The sequence below is a fragment of the Oncorhynchus mykiss genome, chromosome 22, assembly GCF_057628025.1.
Source record: "Oncorhynchus mykiss isolate SJ-2025 chromosome 22, ASM5762802v1, whole genome shotgun sequence".
NCBI lineage: Eukaryota > Metazoa > Chordata > Actinopteri > Salmoniformes > Salmonidae > Oncorhynchus > Oncorhynchus mykiss.
Window position 1 is genome coordinate 16,960,452 of NC_143043.1, and position 26,298 is coordinate 16,986,749.

A 26,298-nucleotide genomic window follows, 5' to 3' on the forward strand; every position below is an offset into this window, starting at 1 on the left:
GGTCCAGTGATGTAGTGCTGGGGGCTGGACTGACAGGCCCAGGGAAGGGCTGTGGCTCTGTGTTGCTCAGTGTTGCATGGCACTCAGGGCACTTCAACCCCCATTTCCCTCCTTACAGGTACCCGACAGCCCGCCACCGTGCGCTACTCATTTACTGCTACACTGGTTTTCATAATTAGCGCCGCAAGGCCTCATTAAATCCGCTCTAATGAATAAATATTGTATTTCATAGCCTGATTACCAGATCAGCTCAATGCTTGAGCGTCGTAAACAATTATTTCCCTAAATATTCATCACCCCCAAAGTGGATGATCATTGGTATTTAATACCAGTATTTTCAAGTGCATCTTTATTATGCTAATAATAGATTTTGAAAAATGTGTTTCTGGGGGAGAAAAATATTTCTACACATATTTTACACATTTGATGTGATGGAAATTTGTAAGGAATGGAGATGAGGACCTAAGAACAGTGTCACTGTATAATGAATGGCTTTGTGGAGAATAGTTCAGAATTAGAGCACTCTGTTCTTTTCTTTGCTCATCTTCAGATAAAAAAAAAAAAGCTACTTTTCTAATATGCCATTCAGACAAAATTGGAAGCTTGATCCGCTTGTGTGAGAAGGTCTCCCAAATGTTTTCTACAGCCTCACTGCATGCCAAAGCCATTTTCTACTGCATATGACAGAACGCAATGGACTACTTACTACAAACTGTTGTGACCGAACATGCATCTTTCTTTAAACCCTGCTGGGCAAGAGGGCAACATTTCCAAAAAGAGAACAAAGCAGTGTACTCTGAATCAGAGTAGCAACTCTTGTAATAAGAGAGAACGTCTCCTACCAAACTAGCAAAAACGCGTGTGGACTGTAATCTCAAAAGGTGTCAGTGTCAATGAGAGCATGTTCACAGGAAAATTAAGTACATTCTCAAAAGGCTTAATAGCAACGAACCACCCAAGATTTCCTGTGTAGTACCACACACACACTGAACAGAAAATACCGGCAATAACCCCATTGCCACTCGAGTGACACCTGAAAACATTACCATTTGCACTGTAAAACATCGTTGGGAAATGAAAGGAGAGAGAAAAAGACCAGAGCAACAAAGAGATAAAACAGGACAAATGATTTACAGGTTTGAGATTCCCATTACAGACTGCTAATTGTTTCCACACCATTAGTGACAGTTATCTAATGAAGGATTTAACCAGGCCCTGTAGTATATCAGTTTGTCTCTGCTCAGGAGGAAATAGCCCTCACCACCTCAGGGGTACACTGGTGGACCACTGAGCAGTCAAAAGTAACCACGTGACATTGGGAAGAGAGAACATATCCAACAGCTTAGTTAACCTGAAATCCAGACCTGTTTGCCGCCAACATTCCACTCCTTGTACTCCGTGTCATATGCCAAACATTGTGGAATGTTAGCACAAACAGACAAACACTCCCATTCTAGCTGAGACTTATTCAAATCAGCAAATAAACCTTGAAGTTTAAAGCTAATTTTCTTATACAAAGAAACAAGACTCAAGTACAATTAACAGAGGACAACCAATTTATACATATAGTTTTTATCCAAACTTACAGGTTAAAAGTGTGAATGTCACAGGCAAACATCACAGTATAAACGTACCACTCACATAATTGACAGCAAAACTGTACACATTTAAAACAATGTAAACATTTTCAGAATCAGGAGCAATAGAAAAATCTACTGTTTTGCATTACGGAATATAAAAGCCACATCACATCATCGTCAGTCAGGTTCAGAATCCGGTTACATTCTCCACGGTTTACTGGCTCTCTTCCATTTCCTTCTTCAGACTGCAGAGAGACAGACATATTTTTAATTCCCAACACAGTAGCAGTCAAAGTACTAATACGACTGCAAGACAAAAGTTTTAGTTCATAAGTAGAAAGAGCCTTTACCTCTTGAGATAAGAATGGACGTTGTCGTAGCCGTGGTATTTAGCCAGGTAGACCAGAACTCCAGTGGCACAGCGACCCTCTCTGGCTCTACAGAAGCTGCAGTTGCAGATCCCTCTGCACGACGGACACTCCCACTCCTGCAAGAGATCAGGGCGATGTCAACCGAGGCGGCATTCTCTTGACAAAACACTCAAATAATCAGATGGACTGTCTTGAGGGCTCGGATTGGAAGAGTGCAGCACTTACAGGATCCAGCAGGGCATCTCGGACCTCCTCTCCGTAGCGGTTACGGAGACACGGGCCACAGAATTGACCCCTCACCCCCACACACTCTGGGTTACGGCAGTTGGTCTTGGTGTCGACCGTTTTCTGCCGGCACTGATGGCAAGTGGACCCCTACAGCAAGAACATTAGAGGGGTGAATTTGGTGAACGTGGCTGTATGAACGTGACTTAACAGAAATCTAACTCTGAAGACAGCCGTTTGAGAACCACTGTAGGAGAACGGGAACTTACAGTGGAGCTGTTGTAGACCTTCTCCCGCACGTTGTCTGCGATCAGATCCAGCTCCCTCTGGGTGATGTCCTTCACAGGCCGCACCACATGAGGAAAGGCCTGCACCCCGTTGTAGCTGCGCCGACGGGGCGCTTTCTGTAAACACACAAATGTATTAACCAAACTGACAATTCTCGGAGTTCGGTATTCACCATTTCTGAAAGGACAGATCAGGAAACGGTGGGAGAAAAAAAAAATGACGCTTTACTTGACGTTACCAAACGAACGCCGAGGTCAACGAGGGTGTGGGCGTCACTCACCTCCTCGTAGTAGCAGCTCCTGCGCACCAGGCTGAATTTGTCCTCCTCTTCCTCCTCCTCCTCTGATGGGGGGCCGTCCACCAGGGAGCGGGAGCGAGTGTGGGGCCGAGAGGTACGCTCAGGGTTCCTCCTGCGGGGTCCAGGGGCTCCCTGAGACCGGCGAGGGGTGCGACAGGGCTACAGAAGAAACAAGCACGCATTAACTACAGCCCAAAAATGTAAATCATTGTAGCATATTTCATCACTACTAAAATCTTTCCCGAATACGTGTTTTATAGGACAGCCATATCCTCCATCTAGTCTCACTCACCGCATTCATCATGGGCAGGGACGTTCTTCTAGGGAAGCCAGGTATTTTGTCGAGTTCTGCCATCAGCTTTGCAAGCTAAACAAAATAAACGGACATAACGTAATTAGCACTCAAATGTCCCTCGGCAAGCTACAGCCACAACGACTTCTCTGAATGATTGTGTCGTACCATAGCTTTGTTCTCCCGGATGTTAAGCGCTCTCTTGTCCATGAAGTTGTCTCCCTCCCCAGTGGTCTGTTTGGGAGCGACTTTGGGCTGTTTAGGGGGCTCTGCTGCAAAACTCTTCTTCTGGCTGGCCCTCCTGGTGGGGAATTTCATGGCCACTTTCAGAGTTTGTGACCGGCGGCCCCTCTTCCGCGGCGTCACCGACTCCTCAGAGTCAGAGTCCACTCTCTGAAGTACACAGTGCATTTGTCTGAGCACACATTCTGAAATGTGTTTTAGTGTGTATAGTAGCCACCATTGCATAGTAACATTAAGCTCGTAATATCAATACAAAAAAACACACCATGGCACTCATTTCACTGCTGAAGGCATTCTCAAACCCACTGAGAGACTCTCCCTCCGAGCTGGCCTCAAACACCTTGGCTCTCTCCGCCACCTTCTTAGCTTCTCTGAAGCTACTTTTCTGTGGAAAGTGAAAGCACAACCTTCAGTTAGCTTCATCAACAAATAACTAATTTGATGAGTGAATATGGTCAAACACTGATTGTAATCGGGGTGAAATGTGGCTATTTGCCTTACCGTGTTAGCAAAGCCACCGTCAGAGCCAAAGCTGTCACAACTGTCATCTGATGAAGAAGAGGATGTCTCCATGGGCACCAGAGGTACATTACGGAAACTCCGCAAACCCATCCTGGTGGAGGGAGGCTGGGGGGCCTGCTGACGCTGGAGAGACAATATGAGCAAGTCAGGAAAAATTGAATGGATCGACTGGAAGCTCAGACAATAGATACGTGAACAATGTGAGTACTAGTAGTTTTAGAAACTGCCTGCACACTGCCGCCCTTCTGGACAAGGAGAGAAGCAGCAATACCTACGGTGATAGAGATGTGACTGCAAGATTCAACAATGGAAGCTAGCATAGTTAAGCAATATCAAGGCTACATTGATACAAATGTATAATTTACAAGGTAATTGAAGCTAGCTAGTTAACGTTAGGTGGCTATACAAAGGAGTGTGATTAGACAAGTACGATTTACTTACTGTGATGGTGGCCAAAAACGACATTTTAAATGGCAACTTTTTCCAGGATAAAATCTAAAATCTGTGTAGCCAAAACTATGTGGTATAACTACTGTTAGAGAGTAGCCACTGCATGGTAACTACATGGTAACTAGGTAACGTTAAGCCTTAGGATACTGGATTTGAAGCAAAGCAATGATTGCATTGCAACTCCAATAATATCTAGGCTGTCTGTAGCAGCTTTTGCTTAAAGTAACGAAGGCAACAGGTTTACTAAAATGTGAGCAAGAAAATAGAGCCAAACGTTAAGTTTACCACAGCATAATTTTTGCTAGCTACTTAGTATTACATTCTCTGCAGCTATAAAATCAGATAAATAAATTACCCTGTTATTGTTTGATATATTAAGATAAATATATTATACTCCAAGAAACATTCATTACCTTAGAGCCAGATGGACGCATTTTGTTTTCTATAAAGTTTTCTACAAAGAAATTCAGTCAAAACTCAAGTACACGTTTCTCCAGTCCTTTTATGAATACAGAGAAACCCCACCAAAATTCGGACTAGCAGATGTTGGCTGAGAAATTTCCCGCGCCAGTAAAGTGTCCTGAAAGGTGTATAAACTTTTGTTTCAAAAGACGGTCTAAAAGAAAAATATAATCCACAAATATACGCCACATAAAATTTGAAAAAAGTCTTTAGAAAATACTGCTGGTGGACACCTTTATTTTTGTGCACATTTCTTAAAACATTATGTCATATTCGGATCCACCAACATCTAACCTTTCAAGTACTAAGCAGTGGCGCGATATCCCAAGGTCTACATTTGCCTAAATTGGCGGGTTTATAGAAAAACTCCCGCGTCCTTTCCATCTGGTGTTGTCGTCGCGTCCTTGTTTAATGAAATAATACTTTGAACTTTAATGTAATGTTTATCTTTTTTTTTTACCCAACATATAGTTATAGACAATTTAAAAAAAAAATCTATTCCATTTATAAATCCATAGGTAGATTAACTTTTTTTTTATTGTAGTAAAATAATTATCTAGCTATACAGTATATCTCATATATAAAAAGATTAGGACAATGTAGGCTATACAATTTACAATAGGCTTATGTACAATAGTTCACAATATACAACTACAAATGATATGTAGATGCTAAATCCCCAAAATATTTGAGTGCGTACAGTACATTTCAGAAATCTGCCTTAAAAGACTGAATTGGGTGCATTCCCTAAAACACAATTCTCCCTAGCTCAAATAACATATAAAGATCCCCCCCAGAGAGAAAATGTGTATATATAGAAGTTTTGTGAAGGTTAATGTTCAAAGGAAACCTGATGTCCAGTCTGTTAAGAGATGTTAACACTTTCAAACACCACGGCCACCTCTACACCCTCTCCTCTGTCTTCCTCTGGCCTGTTTATTGTCCTGTCTAGATAACCTTTTTTGGTGCTCCACTTTGATCCATCCCCCCTCACTGACTTTAGCTCCATCTTGCTCTGTACTGAGGTTTTCCACCACTGCCGATATGCCCGGTATCACCCTGGCTCGGTTCTGACCTGCTACACTGTAATTATTGGTCCGGGGCCTCCCCATTTGCTGTGAGGTTCTGCTTGACTTATTCTGTGTGAAGTTGCCCCTTGTATGGGACCACGTGTCTCTGTTGTGGCCCCTTGTTGCACTCAATGAGTTGTCAATGTAGCTTCTGTGCCTGTGGTAACCTTGCACTTCCCCGGCACTGAGCAGGCGTTCGCGCTCCAAGGGACTCTCTGAGGTGGTGCTGGAGGGGCTGCTGCCCTTTGACCCCAGGTAGAGGGGGGAGAGCATGGCGGACAGGCCTGCGGTAGGGGACGAGCTGCGGGAGCACCAGGGAGAGAGGGGGCTGTTGGGAGACCTCCGCACTGCTGCAGCGTAGGAAGAGGCCTGAGCTCCATATGCAGACAGGAACTGAGACAGGGTGCGGGTTTCTGAGCCTCCGGTGGGGGTCTGGGCACCATGCTGCTGTGCTGCTGACTGGCTCTTCAGCTGCCTCTGTCTCAGGTTGTACAACCATCTGGGATCCACATGTGGAAGCAGAAAGAACATCCACTGGTAGGGTTGGCTACATAGATGTGTGCATACATTTTGTGCATTCTGTATTTAAGACAGCTCTAAATGGATCATTTGTCAATAACATCTGCATCCAAAACACCATAAAAAGTGACCTTTTGAGTTTGATCTGCTTCTGGGGTTTCAGCTCCACAGTCGTGATCTCATCTCGTCCACCGGTGGGGTTCCACCTCACTGCATGGCTATGTCTCGTACACCTGGGTGATCTCACATCGTTCTAGTATAGGGACACAACGATCACTGTAGGGGATTTTAAACATTGAACACATCTAGCTACATGTCAAATTGAATTTTCAATGTATTACATTTTTAAAGGCACACCACACAGTACAGATGAAGCCATGACAAAATGTGTAGAATTGCGGAAATGTTGTTTAAAAATGAGAAAATGTTCTATCAGCCTCATGGCAAATGTGTAGGATAGCATGAGATTAGCTTTAAAGCTGCACATTTTTCTCTCTGCCCCATGGCAAAATGTATAGAATTGCAGGAAATTAGCTTTAAAACATCAAACTTTTCTCTCAACCTCATTGCAAAATGTGTAAAATAGCATGAGAGAAGCTATACAACTGCAAATGTTTTATGTATTTGTATTATTTATTAAACTGTTTATTGAATATTAAAACATACAATCTACATGCAGTGAAGCCGCTCAACATTTACAATACATTCAGTCATGTAACAGACTCCCATCCAGAGTGACACACAGGAGCAACCAGGGTCAACGTCGACTGTCCCAAGCTCCCAACCACCAGGCCACCAACCCTCCAAGATCCTCCCACAGTTCCCAGAGAGTTCCCTCTCTCCCTTTTGTGGACCCCCTGGAGGTAGGTGCCCTAGGGCCCTGCTCCTATAGCAGTGTTTGGGCTGACTCACCTCATAATTTACAATGCAGTCAACAACCTCATTCTCCCATAGTCCAACTACCCATTTGTCCATCACAAATGGAGGCTGCAAGGAAATAGTTTGATGTTGGTTATTAATCGTCATACATGTTAGCTACTTCAATACCAATGCCATTCATGTAAGGAATAATTCAACTCATCTGAAGATACAGAAAGGGATTTTTAACGTCATAACATTTAGCAAAAAGCAACAATCCTAAAAAAAAAATTCAACAAATAAATGTAATGAACAAGGGACTGTTTTTAAGTCCTGATGCTCTTTCAGTGCATGGCCTGGAGTAATGCTTATGATCACACCTTGGTCATCTTCAGGACATCCACATCCTGTCTGTTGGCATTAAAGGTCACATCCTTGATGTACGTTATTGCAACTTCATCTCCGTCAAGTTCAATGTACATTTTCCATTTGCAGTCCTAAAAATGACAGATTGTAGGACTTAAAAAACATGAAATAACTGCTGCCAGTTGAGAACCTAACTGCATGTTTTCCTAAACCAACAGCACAGCCTAGAGGTTGTTCCTTGGAATTGAACATTTCCGGGAATGTAAACATGAATTTCTATGAATAAATCATCATCAAACGGGACAGAAGCGCAAGTTACGTTGTGCATTTAGATTTGAATCCTGCTTTCACCTAGTATCCACTGTGAGTTGCCTTCAATTGAGACAAATGTATCATTTTGTTTGGCGATTTGATTGCTTTCCCCACACTCTTTTTGATGTGCTCTCAGAATCACAGAAAGGATAGCATGTCTCTTGAATGATCATAGCATGAAGGATGACATAAGTGGTAAATGAGAATGTGAACAACCTATCAATCTTTGCAGAGACATTTGTTTTACTTCAGGGGTAAATATAAGTTGCTATGGTGGATAGCATGTATTATTTCCTGTCGGGGATATGATTTGCAGTACCTTAACACCTGGTGCTATTGTTGGTGAAATACACATTTGAGTAATGCTAATGTTATTCCAGTTAGGTGAAAATAAACTCGGTAGTTCGATCACTGTTGCACAAGGCACATAAGGGATCAAATCCCCACCAGGCAATACAAATCTGAACAAACCCCATACTCCTGCTGAATATTGCATGCTGACAAAGCAGTAATGATTTTGCCATCCCCAAAAGCCAGCCATATGAAGCCACAGGTCACTGCTTAACCACACACGGTTCACGGTGTGGGCCAATCTATTGTGTGGGGATCACAGAAGAAGACATCAAAGAAGGGCCACTAACACACTCATCTGAGGAGTCTCAGCCCACTCCTACACTGTCCCCAGGGGCTAGACCGGGGCTCAAAGGGGGAGCTAGCGTGAGGAAGGCTCGGGTTCCAAGACACACCAGGCAGCGGCCCCTTGTCGGCCCCGGCCAGTCGCACCAGGGCCCCCAGGTCCACTTGTTGGTCTAATCACTCCAGCAGAAACAATGTCTGGTAATGATGCCCAAGACCGGAGTGCGTCTGGTCTAATGGCAACTCATACATAATTCAGCACCTTTCTCTTGGCTGCGCGGTGATATCCTCATTAGTGGGGGACCCTCAGTGGTTGTCAGATGGTGGCCGCACAATCGCAGGCCCTCGTTTTGTCTTTGAGAAGTGCAGCTGCTTCCATGACACCGCCAGCAAAGAGGGGCGGGAAAAAAACGCAGTGCGGGTTTGTTTTATTTAGTGCAAAAACCTTCCAGTTTGTAAAAACAAGGCTGACATGGAACCTGACACTAGGCAGGGGGAAAATAATTAGCTCTCATTTTCTCAGCCTCCTGTTTCCTTCTCCCTGCTGTGTTTTCTACACACTAAACCACCACATGTCAGAAGAAATGGGAGGCAATTAGCAGGCTCGTTTCAGCCCCGCCGAACGCACTGAAAGGGGACTATTTATGATGGGACAATGAACAGCTGAAAGATTAAATAACATTTGCCTTTCTAAAAAGAAAACGACTTCTGACTAAATTGGCTATTTTTGATTAAATTCAAACAGCAAGTGGAGAAGCAGCCTTTCTCCACCGTTGGAGACTCTAACAAAGGACGGTGAGCAAGTGGGGGTGGATGGGATGCATGGCTTTAGATGAAATATTTATTCATCTGTTTCTCTTGCAAGGATATGTCTTGAAGGCAACGCATGCTCAGTGTAACAGTGGTCAGTGTTTGATTGAGTTTGATGGGGACCATAATGTGCATCTTTACCTAGAGAAATAGCATCTTGAAGGAATATTTCCATCTTGACATACCAGTTTTAAATCGGATCTGACAACACCAGTTGTAGCGGTATTGTTAGAGAGGGGTAAAGATAAAGATTTTGTTTGGGTGCCAGGCAGGTATTAACCCTGACAAAATGTAAAAGAGTAAGATTTTTTTTATTTTTAAATACCGCTAGTTAGCTATTCCTATATGCATTTGAACCAGACCAGAGCTGAGACTAAAGTTGACAAAATATTTTACAAAATGACTGTATTTGGATGAAAACGCATACCGATTCCCTCCAAGACATCTTGGTTATTTGTCATAGAATATTTTCAGTGTCCATTGAAAACCTACCGAGTGACCTGTTCCCGCTTTCCAGTGGTACCCAAACACCAGCTCCAGATGAACAATCTTCCTCCTCTCCTCCTCCTCCTCTGAACACTCATCCTGTGGAACAGAGATTTTCAGGAAAGCATATTGCAACAGTAAACAATGCCAACCATTACATAACAAAGAGAAAGGACACGCAGTACCTTCATTAGTGGAGGGAAGTGGAAGAGCACCATGTAATCATTGGTTAGCTTCTCAATTTCCCTCTGTTGGAGAAAGCAAGTTATACATAGTCTTATACATAGGTCTTAAACATTTGACCATATAGCTAAATTTAAATAATTATACCATTTGGACACCTTGTTAAATGACTGGCTAGTTCACGCTAGTTTGAAAGGTAGAATGGTACCTTGAGGTGCATGATGTGACCTTTGGACTTGACCCCCAGGTCTCGCATGTCCGTTTCCGTGAGCAGCAGCAGCCTCTTGCCTGTAATGTGGTTCTCCTTAAACAGGTCACCATACAGCTGCATGCCACTTGCCCCCTCCCCTGAGAACATGGAAAACAAATGCAAATGAAAGCACAAAGACATACACGCCAAAATGACGGGTTCATTCAGTTGACCATACCTACAGTACGAGAAATCTAGAAGGTGAACATACCCGCCCCAAATATCTGCTGTACCCAAAAGTACTGCGGGGATGGAATTGGAAAAGCATTCGTATTAAAATGGAGCCGTTCATCCGGAGCCATGGTGGTTGCTTAATGGCTAATTAGACAAAGGGAAGTGGTCGATTGACATTTGTTGATACTGACCACATGTTCCTCTGTCCAGGAATGAATATGAAGGTTGGAAAGGAGCTGCGTAGGGGAAAAAAAGAGAGAGCACTGAAATAGTACCAGAGAATACTGCTCCAGTGGTCATATCATACAGACGTGTACAGCTCAAAGAAAGACGTGTGCTGCCTAGTCTTGATGTTTGGAGTCTAACACAAATCTTGAGTTTAGCATTCATGTGTGCAAGTATAAAATCAGTACATTTACATACAGCATACATGTCAAAATACAAAATCCAAGTCAAGTTTACCCTGCATTATAACAATGCTGTTTGTAGCTATTGTGGTCTGCAATCAAGATGATTGCGTCCTAATGGTCTAACTCAAACCAAAATGTGTCCAATGTCCATCTGACTGCTCTTTCATGATGCATTTCAATGATAAATCATTTACTGTTCATTAAGTGTAATCGAGCAGAAAGTAGCCAGCTAAAATAAAGATTTCATCATGATGATCATGAGGCTGCTATGCGGGGATAAAAGCAATGCACCGGGGGATAGATGACAAAATGAATGGCTAATCTGAGCATTCAATATTTGCTTCCCACGGCATCTGATAACAGCCCAGAGACTGAGCTGAATGGCAATCTCAACAGATCACATTCAAAGCGGGCCATTTCAGAATCAGCGCGATACATTTCTTTGCAGCCTCCTAAACTCCCTCACCCCCAGCTGCATTTTCCGTCTACTCCAGTGGTACGGTTCGGAAGTAAACACATTCAAAAACCCTCCCTTGCCCTACTGCCAAAGTTCCATTTCAGATATTGCCTAATTAAAGTGACATAATATCACATTTCGAGCAGCCATATTGTATTTCACAAATGACTTGCATCGTTTATTAAAATCCAAAGCATATTGTTGACAAAGGGAAACAGATCTTAATTGATGAGAGGAGGGGAAAGGGGGGGAAGTCAGCAGAAATTGCTCAGCCATTGGAATTCCTTTTACAGGGAAGAAGAGTTCAGTAGTTCACACCACTCTGCCCCCATGTGGAATGGGAGTATACTGTAGCAAGTTGATTATCCTATAGAGGTGGACAAGCATTGGAAACCTATTGGCTAGTATGCCAGTGGCTACACCACAAATTCAAATCCAATACGATTTTCACTCCCCGCAGGGGCAATTAAGCAGGCATTGTCAGCAAGTGTAACATATACAGTACAAGTGTATTGTTAATTAGCTAATTATAGAAATTCTGCCATTAATTATATGTGTATTTGAATCCTTGAGGACTACAGTGAACATGGGTCTGATGCAAATCAATTAATATAATACGAGGATGATTTCAGGTTTTACATGTAAAAAAAATATATATATTTTCATCTGAAGTTATATTTCTAACACCAGTCACATTTTATTAATCTTCTCCTGGCATAAATATTTTCACTCTTATTTTTTTTGTGGCCACTTTTGGAATTTTGAGGTTGACAAACCTTTGATTTGTGACATTACTGTGACATTATTGGATTAGTTGTTCGATTTTGGCCACTCTTGTGTCAGCGAAATGTCACGTCATCGTCAAAAGCTTTGCCTCCTCAATGCAACTTGCTCACATGGCTCTTTCCTACTTCGAGGTAAACAAAAAAACTGGGAAAACCAAGAGGAAATTTGAGAAAACAGGAAGAGTGAAGAACCAAAGCAGGAAGTTCAATGTTTAATGAGAAAATGTTTATTGAGAAACAAGGAACAGTAGAGAAATTCTGCAGCAAAATAGGTTCACGTCAAAAAAGTGGTCGGTCTGATAGAGTTATGGCACGCCATTAAAGAGACACTATTCGACTAATCCAAGGAATTTGACTAATCCAAGGTGATGTAGTTTGCATAGATCATATTGCAACTCTGGGCATTAGATGTCTAGAAAATACCTTACAAAGTGGTTGACTTTCACACAAGGTAGTGTATCGGTTGGTTATAGCCTGTTAATGGATGATGTTTCAGTCTAGGTTTAATAACTACACAACAGTATATAAAAAACATACATCAACTAAGTAGAAAGAAGTCCAAGCTGCAGGGCCTAGGTCCAAGCTGTTGGGAGTCAAACAGAAAGATCCTTCATATTGGCTATGTTTAGAAGAGAAGAGCTCCTAGCATAATTTACAGGGCATTTAGTGATGACACATTTAGTGAGCTTTAATAGGCTCGCTTTGGGGGTTGTTAAACACACGTTGGCCTGTGGTCAAAACTGTTGGTGCAGATGCAAACATATTGAGCTGGTAGATCACCTTTAGCTTAGAGAAGCCCTCTAAAAACAGTATTTCACATCCTCTCTCCAATGAAATACTGATTCTTTTTTTTTTTTACTTCACATATCATTTGATTTAACGAAATGATTCCAGCACACGGCAGGGCTTTTGCCACTGAATTAAGTGACTGAAGGTCGTATACAGTTGCCCTTGTCTGTGAGAACTTAGTCCTGTCAAGGTGTGGAAGTCTAAGGTCTACGACACACCTCATAAACATCTTGATGATATGCATCTGTAACGTGCTTCTTTCAACCAGCACATGAACCAAGACTTTACTGGGGCCCCACATAGATAGACACAGACACCTACAGTGCACTTTACACCACTAAGCCATAGTATGTGGGCCTAAAATCCAAAGATTCCTGACAGTGTATAGAGAAAAAAGGAACAGGGAAGTCCGTAGTTGAACAGTGCTATCAGGAAACTTCCTCTCTCTCGCTCTCTCTCTCTCTCTCTCTCTCCTGCTGACACCAGTCTGGGTCAGCTGAGGGAAACATGTTCTTTCTCATCCTGGTGAGACACTTAATCACAGCAACTACGCTCCACCACATACAGAACAAAATTGGCCACTCTTAATGTCAGCAAAATGTCACTTCCATCATAAAAGCTTTGCCTCCTCCTTGCAACTTGCTCACATGGCTCTTTCTTCACAGCATGGCACTATACATCCAGTACATTAGGCATAAATGACACCCGTAAGGGCCATGTAGGCGAAAGGCTTCTAATACATTATGTTCATACAGCGTTTAAAAAAAGTATGTATGCAAAATAAAATGGATCGCTACAAAAACTATTAGTAATTAATTATCTAATGTGGCTTGTGTCCCTAACACCAGTGACGTGAGAAGGAATATGCATGGGAGCTTGCCGCAAGATCACAGTTTTGACACAGGTCAAAAGGATTGATTGACAGACGCTACTGAGTGGCCCATACATAGCTGGACCAATCAGTTCGCTCTAATCACTGTCGTCTGACCAGTTGAAGTCTGACATCCCCAAGGCCGTGTGGATTTTGCGGCCCTCTCTGACACTGCTGGACTTGGAAGAGTTCTGCTTGGCCTGCATGTTGACCTGCATGCCAGAGTGCAGGACGGGGCCCCCCATGTCCAAGGCAAACATGTCCCCAAAGCCCTTCATCATGGCCTGCAGTCTCATCCCCTCCACCTCCCCGTTACTGGAGGATGTGATCTGACACGTCATCTCCGAACTGTTCGACTCCTCCGTCTTAGACTCATAGAACGACTCAGCGCTAATCTGAGCCGCCACGGGTAGGAACAGCTGAGAGGGAAAGATGGGGGAGGATAGGAAGGGAAGAAGAGGGAGGAAAAGAGGACGGGAAAGAAAAGGAGGGAGGGAAATTAGACCGCATACACCAAGAGGAATGATGAAATGTGAAATCTTTTTTTTACCCAATATAAAACTAGAAGAGTAGAGTTCAGAGATACAGTCAATTGGGTTATCAGAGAAGGTTGGACTGAAATGATTGGTCTACAGGACAGATTAAGGGAGAAAACAAAGAATAAAGAGAGCTAGACAATTGGAGAGCCAGCATGGCTCTCTCTCAGGATGACGGTGCTGGTTCTCAGACACTACAGTGCGTGTATCAATTTCAACTCATGTCAAATTGATACCCAGGCTAATCACTGTTTAGACAATACCAATGCATGGCTGTAGCATGCAATTTACACAGCACAACGGACAAAACAAAGCATCTAGCATAGAACGTATTAGTGATGTGGGACGTTTGGAAACCAAATCCAACCAATAAAACCAACTAGAAAGGTCATATGCTGGTTAGATGTGTTAAATCAAATTCAATTAAATCAGGCAAAAGCAACTACAGAAACATGTGGCCAAGGTCTAGCGAGGTGTCATTTTGGAAGCAGCACAAGGAAAGGGCAGTACAGGCACAGACACACAAGGAAAGGGCAGTACAGGCACAGACACACAAGGAAAGGGCAGTACAGGCACAGACACACAAGCAGCAAAGACTCCCATTTCACCCCATATCAGCGTGACACCATTGGCATTACCAGCGTTGCAATTACGCTGGCCTCTAATTATAACTGATCGCCAATAGGAGTTCAGTGACAGTCACGCGCAGAGTAGCACGATGAGCTAATACCTCGACTCAACTCAAACGCCCATCAGCGAGACTCAGTGAACCTTAGAGTGAGCCTTAGATTTCCCCTCCATTCCATTGCATTTAATTCCGTTCCCCCTCATTCCAGACAGACCCCGGGTCTGAAGCAACGTGAATTCTTTGCTTCTCCTTGTGACAATGTGGACAGGACGTGGACCGTGACACATGGTGAAGGTGGTGCTAAGTGACCAACACGGGGGAAGGTGGAGCTAAGCTGGGGTGCTGTTCATGTTCAGTGACTCGACACAGTGTGTGGCGGTTGTGGTTGTGCAGTGGGTATAGGCTACTGAGGAACTTACCGGGGTGTTGGACTGCTCAATGAGCTTGCGCTCCCACATCTTCAGGCGACGTTCTCTCTCCTTCAGTTCCTGCTCTTTGCTGCTCAGATCCCGCTCCAACTTCTTCAGTCTCTCCAGTGTGGCCTCAATCTCACAGCTACAGTACAGACAGCATAGAGATGTGTTTAGAATCAAGCATCATCCACCTCATCACATCCAACTCCGCAACTTACAATATCGGTGTCAAACCATTGACTTGAAACACTTGTGCTAAACTCCTTGACATCAATGCATTATACACAAAAGTTTGGAGCTATGAATGTATTTCTCAAGTTTGGATTCTGCCTTTTTAGCGATAGCCCCACGGCCTCAGACAGTAGAGGAACACTTAGAGTCCACTGTCTTTGCTAATGGGGTTCAGCCACTGAGAGTGGTCTGGTCTGCTTTGCCCAGCAGGTGGGGCTGTGTGGCGTACCACGGGTAGCCATGCTGTCAGGGGCCAACACAATCTGCTCCCACAGAAACTATTTATAAACAGGCAATGTCAGGCATGTGAAGCAGACAGAAACTCCCGCCTGTCCCTGCACCCTCCCACTCCTCCCGTCCCTCCTCCCGTCTCTACCTCAAAGACTTTCCACTCATGCTCGAAACTTTCCTCGTAATTGATTCTCTTGCTTGTCGCTTTCCTGACCAACACTCTTGGCATTTCTCGTCCTCCTACCCTGCTCTTCCCTTATGGAAAAACCCCGTGAATTTCACACGTGATCACAGGTATTTCACATGCAATAGAATGAGATCTCATGTGATCACAAGTGATCTTATGTGAATTTAATGTAATAACATGTGACAACATGTAAAACCAACATGGGATAACAAACTACGCATGTAAAAACATGATCTCGTGAAATAAATGTGACACCATGAAACTACAACTTTTATTACATGTGAAAGTCCAAATTCCAAATGTTAAGATTTTCTGTTTACACCTGAATCACTATGATAACTATAATCGTTTTTCTTGAGTGTATTTTTAACAATGCTGAGATTTACTTTGAAGTCCAAAGTGTAGGAATACAGGTGAAATCAGTCATTGACACAGATATGGTAGTGTAGCAGGAAGATTGGAATGCTGGGAACCAAGAGGTTGTGGGGGTATGTTGAATAATTAATTACTGTATAAATATAATTACATCCTCTACAGCACATTTGGAAAGTATTCAGACCTTTTGACATACAGCCTTATTCTAAAATTGACAACAAAAAAAGGTTTTTAGAAAAACAGAAATACCTTATTTATATAAGTATTCAGACCTTTTTCTATGAGACTCGAAATTGAGTTCAGGTGCACCCTGTTTCCATTGATCATCCTTGAGATGTTTCTACAACTTGATTGGAGTCCACCTGTGGTAAATTCAATTCATTGGACATGATATGGAAAGGCACACACCTGTCTATATAAGGTCTCACAGTTGACAGTGCATGTCAGACCAAAATGAGCCATGAGGTCGAAGGAAATGTCCGTAGATCTCAGAGACAGGATTGTGTTGAGGCACAGATCTTGGGAAGGGTACCAAAACATTTCTGCAGCATTGAAGGGCCTTGGTCACTCTGACAGAGCTCCAGAGTTCCTCTGTGGAGATGGGAGAACAATCCAGAACGACAACGATCTCTGCAGCACACCACCAATCAGGCCTTTATGGTAGAGTGGCCAGACAGAAGCCACTCTGTAAAAGGCACATGACAGCCTGCTTGGAGTTTGCCAAAAGGCACTTAAAGGACATGAAAAACAAGATTCTCTGGTCTGATGAAATCAAGATTGAACTATTTGGCCTGAATGCCAAGCGTCACATCTGGAGGAAATCTGGCACCATCTCTACAGTGAAGCATGGTGGTGGCAGCATCATGCTGTGGGGATGTATTTCAGCGGCAGGGACTGGGAGACTAGGATCGAGGGAAAGATTAACGGAGCAAAGTATAGAAAGATCCTTGATGAAAACCTGCTCCAGAGCTCTCAGGACCACAGACTAAGCGCACAGATTGAGTGCACAGGACAACGACCCTAAGCACACAGCCAAGACAACGCAGGAGTGGCTTCTGTCCTTGAGTGAATGTCCTTGATTGGCTCAGCCAGAGCCCGGACTTGAATCCAATCGAACATCTCTGGAGAGACCTGAAAATAGCTGTGCAGCTCCCCATCCAACCTGACAGAGCTTGAGAGGATCTGCAGAGAAGAATTGGAGAAACTCCCCAAATACAAGTGTGCCAAGCTTGTAGCGTCAAACCCAAGTAGAGTTGAGTCTGTCATCGCTGCCAAAGGTGCTTCAACAAAGTACTGAGTAAAGGGTCTGAATATTTATGTAAAGGTGATATTTCATTTTTTCCGTTTTCCGTTTATTGTATTTCTAAAAACCTGTTTTTGCTTTGTCATTATGGGGTATTGTGTGTAGAGTGATGAGAAAACAACTATTGAATCAATTTTAGAGTAACAAAATGTGGAAAATATCAAGGGGTCTGAATACTTTCCGAATGCACCGTATGTCAATGTCAAATTTGTAAGTTGAAAACACTGTGGCTATTCCGGGGACATCCTAACAACTCACTTTTGTTTGCAGGGCATCATGTGAAAATGTGAATCCACATGTGAAGTGTCCCAAAACCACATGGTTTCACACGATTTCATTATGTGAAAGGTTATGTGATCACGTGTAAATCCACATGTGAAACTCCATGTGAAATACAGTACATGACCAAAAGTATACGGACACCTGATGGGTCCGATGGGGTTGAGGTCAGGGGTCTGTGCAGGCCAGTCAAGTTCTTCCACACTGATCTCGACAAACCATTTCTGTATCGACCTTGCTTTGTGCATGGGGGAATTGTCATCCTGAAACAGGGAAGGGCCTTCCCCAAACTGTTGCCACAAAGTTAGAAGCACAGAATCATCTAGAATGTCATTGTATGCTGTAGCGTTAAGATTTCCCTTCACTGGAACTAAGAGACTTAGTCCGAACCATGAAAAACAGCCCCAGACCATTATTCATCCTCCACCAAACTTTACAGTTGGCACCATGCATTTGGGCAGGTAGCGTTCTCCTGTAATCCGCCAAACCCAGATTTGTCCGTCAGACTTCCAGATGGTGAAGCGTGATTCATCACTCCAAAGAACGTGTTTCCACTGCTCCAGAGTCCCAATGGCGGCGAGCTTCACACTACTCCATCCGACGCTTGGCATTGTGCATGGTAATCTTAGGCTTGGGTGCGGATGCTCGGCCATGGAAACCCATTTCATGAAGCTCCCGACTAACAGTTCTTGTGCTGACGTTGCTTCCAGAGGCAGTTTGGGACTCGGTCATGAGTGTTGCAACCGAGGACAGACAATTTTTACGTGTTACACGCTTCAGCACTCAGCGGTCCCATTCTGTGAGCTTGTGTGGCCTACCACTTCACGGCTGAGCCACTGGCTGCTCCTAGACATTTCCACTTCACAATAACAGCACTTTCAGTTGACCAGAACAGCTCTATCAGGGAAGAAATTTGACGAATTGAATTGTTGAAAAGGTGGCATGCTCTGATGGTGCCACGTTGAAAGTCACTGAGCTATTCAGTAATGACATTTTACCGTCAATGTTTGTCTATGGAGATTGCATGGCTGTGTGCTCTATTTTATACACCTGTCAGCAACGGGTGTGGCTGAAATAGCCAAATCCACTCATTTCAAGGCGTGTCCACACATTTTTGTATATACAGTGCCTTGCGAAAGTATTCGGCCCGCTTGAACTTTGCAACATTTCAGGCTTCAAATATAAAGATATAAAACTGTATTTTTTTGTGAAGAATCAACAACAAGTGGGACACAATCATGAAGTGGAACGACATTTATTGGATATTTCAAACTTTTTTAACAAATCAAAAACTGAAAAATTGGGCGTGCAAAATTATTCAGCCCCTTTACTTTCAGTGCAGAAAACTCTCTCCAGAAGTTCAGTGAGGATCTCTGAATGATCCAATGTTGACCTAAATGACTAATGATGATAAATACAATCCACCTGTGTGTAATCAAGTCTTCGTATAAATGCACCTGCACTGTGATAGTCTCAGAGGTCCGTTAAAAGCGCAGAGAGCATCATGAAGAACAAGGAACACACCAGGCAGGTCCGAGATACTGTTGTGAAGAAGTTTAAAGCCGGATTTGGATACAAAAAAAATTCCCAAGCTTTAAACATCCCAAGGAGCACTGTGCAAGCGATAATATTGAAATGGAAGGAGTATCAGACCACTGCAAATCTACCAAGACCTGGCCGTCCCTCTAAACTTTCAGCTCATACAAGGAGAAGACTGATCAGAGATGCAGCCAAGAGGCCCATGATCACTCTGGATGAACTGCAGAGATCTACAGCTGAGGTGGGAGACTCTGTCCATAGGACAACAATCAGTTGTATATTGCACAAATCTGGCCTTTATGGAAGAGTGGCAAGAAGAAAGCCATTTCTTAAAGATATCCATAAAAAGTGTCGGTTAAAGTTTGCCACAAGCCACCTGGGAGACACACCAAACATGTGGAAGAAGGTGCTCTGGTCAGATGAAACCAAAATTGAACTTTTTGGCAACAATGCAAAACGTTATGTTTGGCGTAAAAGCAACACACCATCCCCACTGTCAAACATGGTGGTGGCAGCATCATGGTTTGGGCCTGCTTTTCTTCAGCAGGGACAGGGAAGATGGTTAAAATTGATGGGAAGATGGATGGAGCCAAATACAGGACCATTCTGGAAGAAAACCTGATGGAGTCTGCAAAAGACCTGAGACTGGGACGGAGATTTGTCTTCCAACAAGACAATGATCCAAAACATAAAGCAAAATCTACAATGGAATGGTTCAAAAATAAACATATCCAGGTGTTAGAATGGCCAAGTCAAAGTCCAGACCTGAATCCAATCGAGAATCTGTGGAAAGAACTGAAAACTGTTGTTCACAAATGCTCTCCATCCAACCTCACTGAGCTCGAGCTGTTTTGCAAGGAGGAATGGGAAAAATGTCAGTCTCTCGATGTGCAAAACTGATAGAGACATACCCCAAGCGACTTACAGCTGTAATCGCAGCAAAAGGTGGCGCTACAAAGTATTAACTTAAGGGGGCTGAATAATTTTGCACGCCCAATTTTTCAGTTTTTGATTTGTTAAAAAAGTTTGAAATATCCAATAAATGTCGTTCCACTTCATGATTGTGTCCCACTTGTTGTTGATTCTTCACAAAAAAATACAATTTTATATCTTTATGTTTGAAGCCTGAAATGTGGCAAAGGGTCGCAAAGTTCAAGGGGGCCGAATACTTTCGCAAGGCACTGTATAGTGTATCAACACATGTGAAGTGCTCCAAAAAATGTGCAAAACGTGAAATCATGTGTATTTTCAATAAGGGTTCTATCATAAAAAAAAAAATTACCTCTCACATTTCCTACCCCAGCACTCCAACTCACCCTTTCTTTCCCTTACCAACAAATTCCCCCTGTCTGCTCGTCCTCTCTGAGCCAGACAGCTGCCAGAGAAACAGGGAAAACAGTATTTTCATGCTGCTCTGGACTATGTCCAAACTGCCTTAATAGACTGCAACAAGACTGCCCTCTGAGCCATCGTTGCAGAACTGTGAGCAGCTTTTGACTGTCACATTTACACAAATGAGTGCATTGATAGCCTAATGAGACAGAAACACACTGTTCACTGGACTAACAGTCCGTTAAGAGAGAAGAAACATACTGTACCACCATGCCAGATCTAATATAGCCGACAACAGGGGCTATGCAAACAGGGTTAGAAATGAACACCCTCCACCCGCCAAATGCGGGTAGATTTTGTCATTGGCGGGTAAGAATGTCTGTTTCACCAGCCACGTTGGCGGGTGGTCACACACAAAAGGGTCACACAGAGCATTTGGGAACTGTTTTTAAATTTTTTATCCAAACGCAACCTGTAGAAGTTGGTTGAATTGACAAGAAAAGCTGCCAAAGTGTGACTTTGTCCTTATGTTTCTTGGCCAGTTATATCGTTTTGTATACACGCTAGGTTGTTTTTCAATGTTAGTTTGAGTTTGTTGCACCTGTCTGCTGCTATGAAGACATCACAGTCTGGGATTTTTTTCATCACAGACAAGGGGCAGCTTAACATTTTTGTCTCACCTAATGATTGTGCTTGATTGAGCATGGATCACTCCCAAAAACCTTTATTCATCAACTTTACAGACTATTTAGGCCGTTACGTCAATATGAAATAGTTTTTTTTTTCTACTTGCACTCATGCACACACACATGCACACGCACACACACACACACACACACACACACACACACACACACACACACACACACACACACACACACACACACACACACACACACACACACACACACACACACACACACACACACACACAGAAATCAGTACTATAGACAGCCACATCATATAGCTTAAGTTGATTGGACAAAATATTTTTGGGTATCTTTTAGTTGTCACTGTATTAGACTAAGTATAGGTGATTTGATGATGTTTAATTTTTTAAGTTGAAATGGTGCTGGAATAGTGGAGGCAGCTCCTGTTTTCTTTGCGACTTGCGGTAAGTCTCCGTGGTTCTAAATCAGTAGTTGTTAAGTCGTCCGAAAATGTCAGAAACATTAACTTACTTGACCGTGCTGTAGGTCATGTATCTGTTTGTTACATGCAATTTGGTTTGTGGACTTCACCAGAGAGAGGTTGCTCTCCAGTTTCTGATGAAACAAAGGTGTGGTTGAATTTATTCTGGCACTGTGTCTTCTTATTGTCTCGGCCTCAGGTATCACAGAGAAGCATTTTAAAATGATTTTGGCTCTGTACTTGAAATAATACAATGACTATGAGGAGTCTGTCAGCTTTAATTTGAGGGTATTTTCATTCATATCGGGTGAACTGTTTAGAAATTACAACACTTTTTGCAGTGGTGGGAAAAGTACCTAATTGTACTTGAGTAAAAGTAAAGGTACCTTAATAGAAAATGACAAAAAAAGTGACAGTCACCCTCTAAAATACTACTTCAGTAAAAGTCTAAAAGTATTTGGTTTGAAATTATACTTAAGTATCAAAAGTAAATGTAATTGCTAAAATATACTTAAGTAAGAAAAGTAAAAGTATAAATCCTTTCAAATTCCTTATATTAAGCAAACCAGACAGCATCATTTTCTTGTTTTTTTTTTACATTTATGGATAGCCAGGGGCATTATCCAACACTCAGACATCATTTACAAACGAAGCATATGTTTAGTGAGTCTGCCAGATCAGGGGCAGTAAGGATGACCAGGGATGTTCTCTTGATAAGTGTGTGAATTGGACCATTTTCCTGCCCTGTTAAGCATTCAAAACGTAACGAGTACTTTTGTGTTTCAGGGAAAATGTATGGAGTAAAAAGTACATTATTTTATTTAGGAATGTAGTGAAGTAAAAAAGCATGTGAACCCTTTGTAATTATCTGGATTTCTGCATAAATGAGTCATAACATTTGATCTGATCTTCATCTTAGTCACAACAATAGACAAACACAGTGTGCTTAAACTAATAACACACAAATTATTGTATTTTTCTTATCTATATTGAATACATCAGTTAAACATTCACAGTGTGGAGTCCAATCAATGTGACGAGATTGGAGATGTTAGTTAGAGCTGCCCTGCCCTATAAAAAACACTCACAAAATGTGAGTTTGCTATTCACAAGAAGCATTGCCTGATGTGAACCATGCCTCGAACAAAAGAGATCTCAGAAGACCTAAGATTAAGAATTGTTGACTTGCATAAAGCTGGAAAGGGTTACAAAAGTATCTCTAAAAGCCTTGATGTTCATCAGTCCATGGTAAGACAAATTGTCTATGAAGGGAGAAAGTTCAGCACTGTTGCTACTCTCCCTATGAGTGGCCATCCTGCAATGATGACTGCAAGAGCACAGTGCAGAATGCTCAATGAGGTTAAGAAGAATCCTAGAGTGTCAGCTAAAGACATACAGAAATCTCTGGAACATGCTAACATCTCTGTTGACAAGTCTACAACACTTAAAACACTAAACAAGAATGGCGTTCATGGGAAGACACCACGGAAGAAGCCACTGCTGTCCAAAAAAACCATTGCTGCACATCTGAAGTTTGCAAAAGAGCACCTGAATGTTCCACAGCGCTTCTGGCAAAATATTTTGTTGACAGATTAAACTAAAGTTGAGTTGTTTGGAAGTAACACACAACACTATGTGTGGAGAAAAAAAGGCACAGCACACCAACATCAAAACCTCATCCCACCTGTAAAGTATAGTGGAGCAGGTTGAGAGCTTAAAATTCCTTGGTGTCCACATCAACAACAAACTAGATTGGTCCAAACACACCAAGACAGTCGTGAAGAGGGCACGACAAAGCCTATTCCACCTCAGGAAACTAAAAAGATTTGGCATGGGTCCTGAGATCCTCAAAAGGTTCTACAGCTGCAACATCGAGAGCATCCTGGCCGGTTGCATCACTGCCTGGTACGGCAATTGCTCAGCCTCCGACCGCAAGGCACTTCAGAGGGTAGTGCGTACGGCTCAGTACATCACTGGGGCAAAGCTTCCTGCCAGCCAGGACCTCTACACCAGGCGGTGTCAGAGGAAGGCCCTAAAAATGGTCAAAGACCCCAGCCACCCCAGTCATAGACTGTTCTCTCTACTACCGCATAGCAAGCGGTACTGGAGCGCCAAGTATAGGACAAAAAGGCTTCTCAACAGTTTTTACCCCCAAGCCATAAGACTTCTGAACAGGTAACCAATGGTTACCTGGACTATTTGCATTGTGTGCCTCCCCCCAGCCCCTCTTTTACGCTGCTGCTACTCTCTGTTTATCTTATATGCATACTCACTTTAACTATACATTCATGTACATACTACCTAAATGGCCCAACCAACCAGTGCTCCCGCACATTGGCTAACCGGGCTATCTGCATTGTGTCCCACCACCCGCCAACCCCTCTTTGTACGCTTTTGCTACTCTCTGTTCATCATATATGCATAGTCACTTTAACGATACCTACATGTACATACTACCTCAATAAGCCTGACTAACAGGTGTCTGTATATAGCCTTGCTACTCTTTTTTCAAATGCCTTTTTACTGTTGTTTCATTTCTTTACTTACCTACACACACACACACACACACTTTTTTTCCCGCACCATTGGTTAGAGCAACAGGACAACGACCCAAAACACAGAAATAAATCAACAACAGAATGGCATCAACTGAAGAAAATACACCTTCTGGAGTGGATCAGTCAGTCCTGACCCCAAAACGATTCAAAATACTGTGGCATGACCTCAAGAGAGTGGTTCACACCAGACATCCTAAGAATATTGCTGAAATGAAACAGTTTTGTGAAGAGGAATGATCCAAAATTCCTCCTGACCGTTGTGCAGGTCTGATCCGCAACCACAGAAAACGTTTGGTTGAAGTTATTGCTGCCAAAGAAGGGTCAACCAGTTATTAAATCCAAGGGTTCACATACTTTTTCCACCCTAAACTGTGAATGTTTACACTGTGTGTTCAATAAAGACAAACTGTATAATTATTTGTGTGTTATTAGTTTAAGCAGACTGTGTTTGTCTGTTGCTGTGACTTTCAGTTGAAGTCAGAAGTTTACATACACTTAGGTCGTTTTTCAACCACTCCACAAATTTCTTGTTAACAAACTATAGTTTTGGCAAGTCGGTTAGGACATCTACTTTGTGCATGACACAAGTAATTTTTCCAACAATTGTTTACAGACAGATTATTTCAATTATAATTCACTGTATCACAATTCCAGTGGGTCAGACGTTTACATACACAAAGTTGACTGCCTTTAAACAGCTTGAAAAATTCCAGAAAATTATGTCATGGTTTTAGAAGGTTCAGATAGGCTAATTGACATCATTTGAGTAAATTGGAGGTGTATGTGGATGTATTTCAAGGCCTACCTTCAAACTCAGTGCATCTTTGCTTGACATCATGGGAAAATCAAAAGAAATCAGACAAGATCTCAGAAAAAAACATTGTAGACCTCCACTAGTCTGTTCATCCTTGGGAGTAATTTCCAAGCGCCTGAAGGTACCACGCTAATCTGTACAAACAATAGTACGCAAGTATAAACACCATGGGACCACACAGCCGTCATAGCGCTCAGGGTGGAGACCCGTTCTGTCTCCTAGAGATCAACGTACTTTGGTGCGAAAAGTGCAAATCAATCCCAGAACAACAGCAAAGGACCTTGTGAAGATGCTGGAGGAAACAGGTACAAAAGTATCTATATCCACAGTAAAACGAGTCCTATATCGACATAACCTGAAAGGCGGCTCAGCAAGGAAGAAGCCACTACTCCAAAACCGCCATAAAAAAGCCAGGCTACGGTTTGCAACTGCACATGGGGACAAAGATGGTACTTTTTGGAGAAATGTCCTCTGGTCTGATGAAACAAAAATAGAATTGTTTGGCCATAATGACCATCGTTATGTTTGGAGGAAAAAGGGGGAGGCTTGCAAGCCGAAGAACACCATCTCAACCGTGAAGCACGGGAGTGGCAGCATCATGTTGTAGGGGTGCTTTGTTGCAGGAGGTGCACGTCACAGGCTGGTGCACGTCACAAAATAGATAGCATCATGAGGAAGGAAAATTATGTGGATATATTGAAGCAACATCTCAAGACATCAGTCAGGAAGTTAAAGCTTGGTTGCAAATGGGTCTTCAAAATGAACAATGACCCCAAGCATACTTCCAAAGTTGTGCCAAAATGGCTTAAGAACAACAAAGTGGCCATCACAAAGCCCCGACCTCAATCCTATAGAAAACTTTTGGGCAGAACTGAAAAAGCATGTGCGAGCACGGAGGCCTACAAACCTGACTCAGTTACACCAACTCTATCAGGAGGAATGGGCCAAAGTTCACCCAACTTATTGTGGGAAGCTTGTGGAAGGCTACCTGAAGTGTTTGACCCAAGTTAAGCAATTTAAAGGCAATGCTACCA

The 26,298-nt window shown here is 42.8% G+C and overlaps 2 protein-coding genes across 4 annotated transcripts in view; both read right to left on the reverse strand.

Annotated features, from left to right (window-relative positions):
* Nucleotides 1-1,556: 1,556 nt before the first annotated feature.
* LOC110501449 (cell division cycle-associated protein 7) lies at nt 1,557-5,079 on the reverse strand. The gene is made up of 10 exons (XM_021579022.3): nt 4,683-5,079; nt 3,799-3,942; nt 3,563-3,682; nt 3,223-3,447; nt 3,055-3,129; nt 2,745-2,921; nt 2,446-2,580; nt 2,177-2,326; nt 1,931-2,067; nt 1,557-1,825 (listed from the first exon to the last, which is right to left on the reverse strand). Exons 1-10 carry the CDS (start codon nt 4,701-4,703, stop codon nt 1,795-1,797), a joined length of 1,215 nt encoding a protein of 404 aa, XP_021434697.3. The 5' UTR covers nt 4,704-5,079; the 3' UTR covers nt 1,557-1,794.
* Nucleotides 5,080-5,249: 170 nt separating this feature from the next.
* LOC110501448 (mitogen-activated protein kinase kinase kinase 20) overlaps nt 5,250-26,298 on the reverse strand; it is a 48,025-nt gene continuing 26,976 nt past the window's right edge. For 2 of the 3 annotated variants that reach the window (XM_021579019.3, XM_021579020.3), the window contains 2 exons: nt 15,291-15,426; nt 12,252-14,126 (listed from right to left, as the gene is read on the reverse strand). In XM_021579019.3, the coding sequence (XP_021434694.2) occupies nt 13,806-14,126; nt 15,291-15,426 (457 nt within the window). In that variant the 3' untranslated portion in view covers nt 12,252-13,805. Of the gene's footprint in view, nt 6,349-6,451; nt 6,574-7,232; nt 7,308-7,558; nt 7,676-9,794; nt 9,888-9,973; nt 10,037-10,179; nt 10,320-10,432; nt 10,464-10,586; nt 10,632-12,251; nt 14,127-15,290; nt 15,427-26,298 lie in introns of those variants that run through there. The other variant, XM_090215605.1, reaches the window with a different exon arrangement.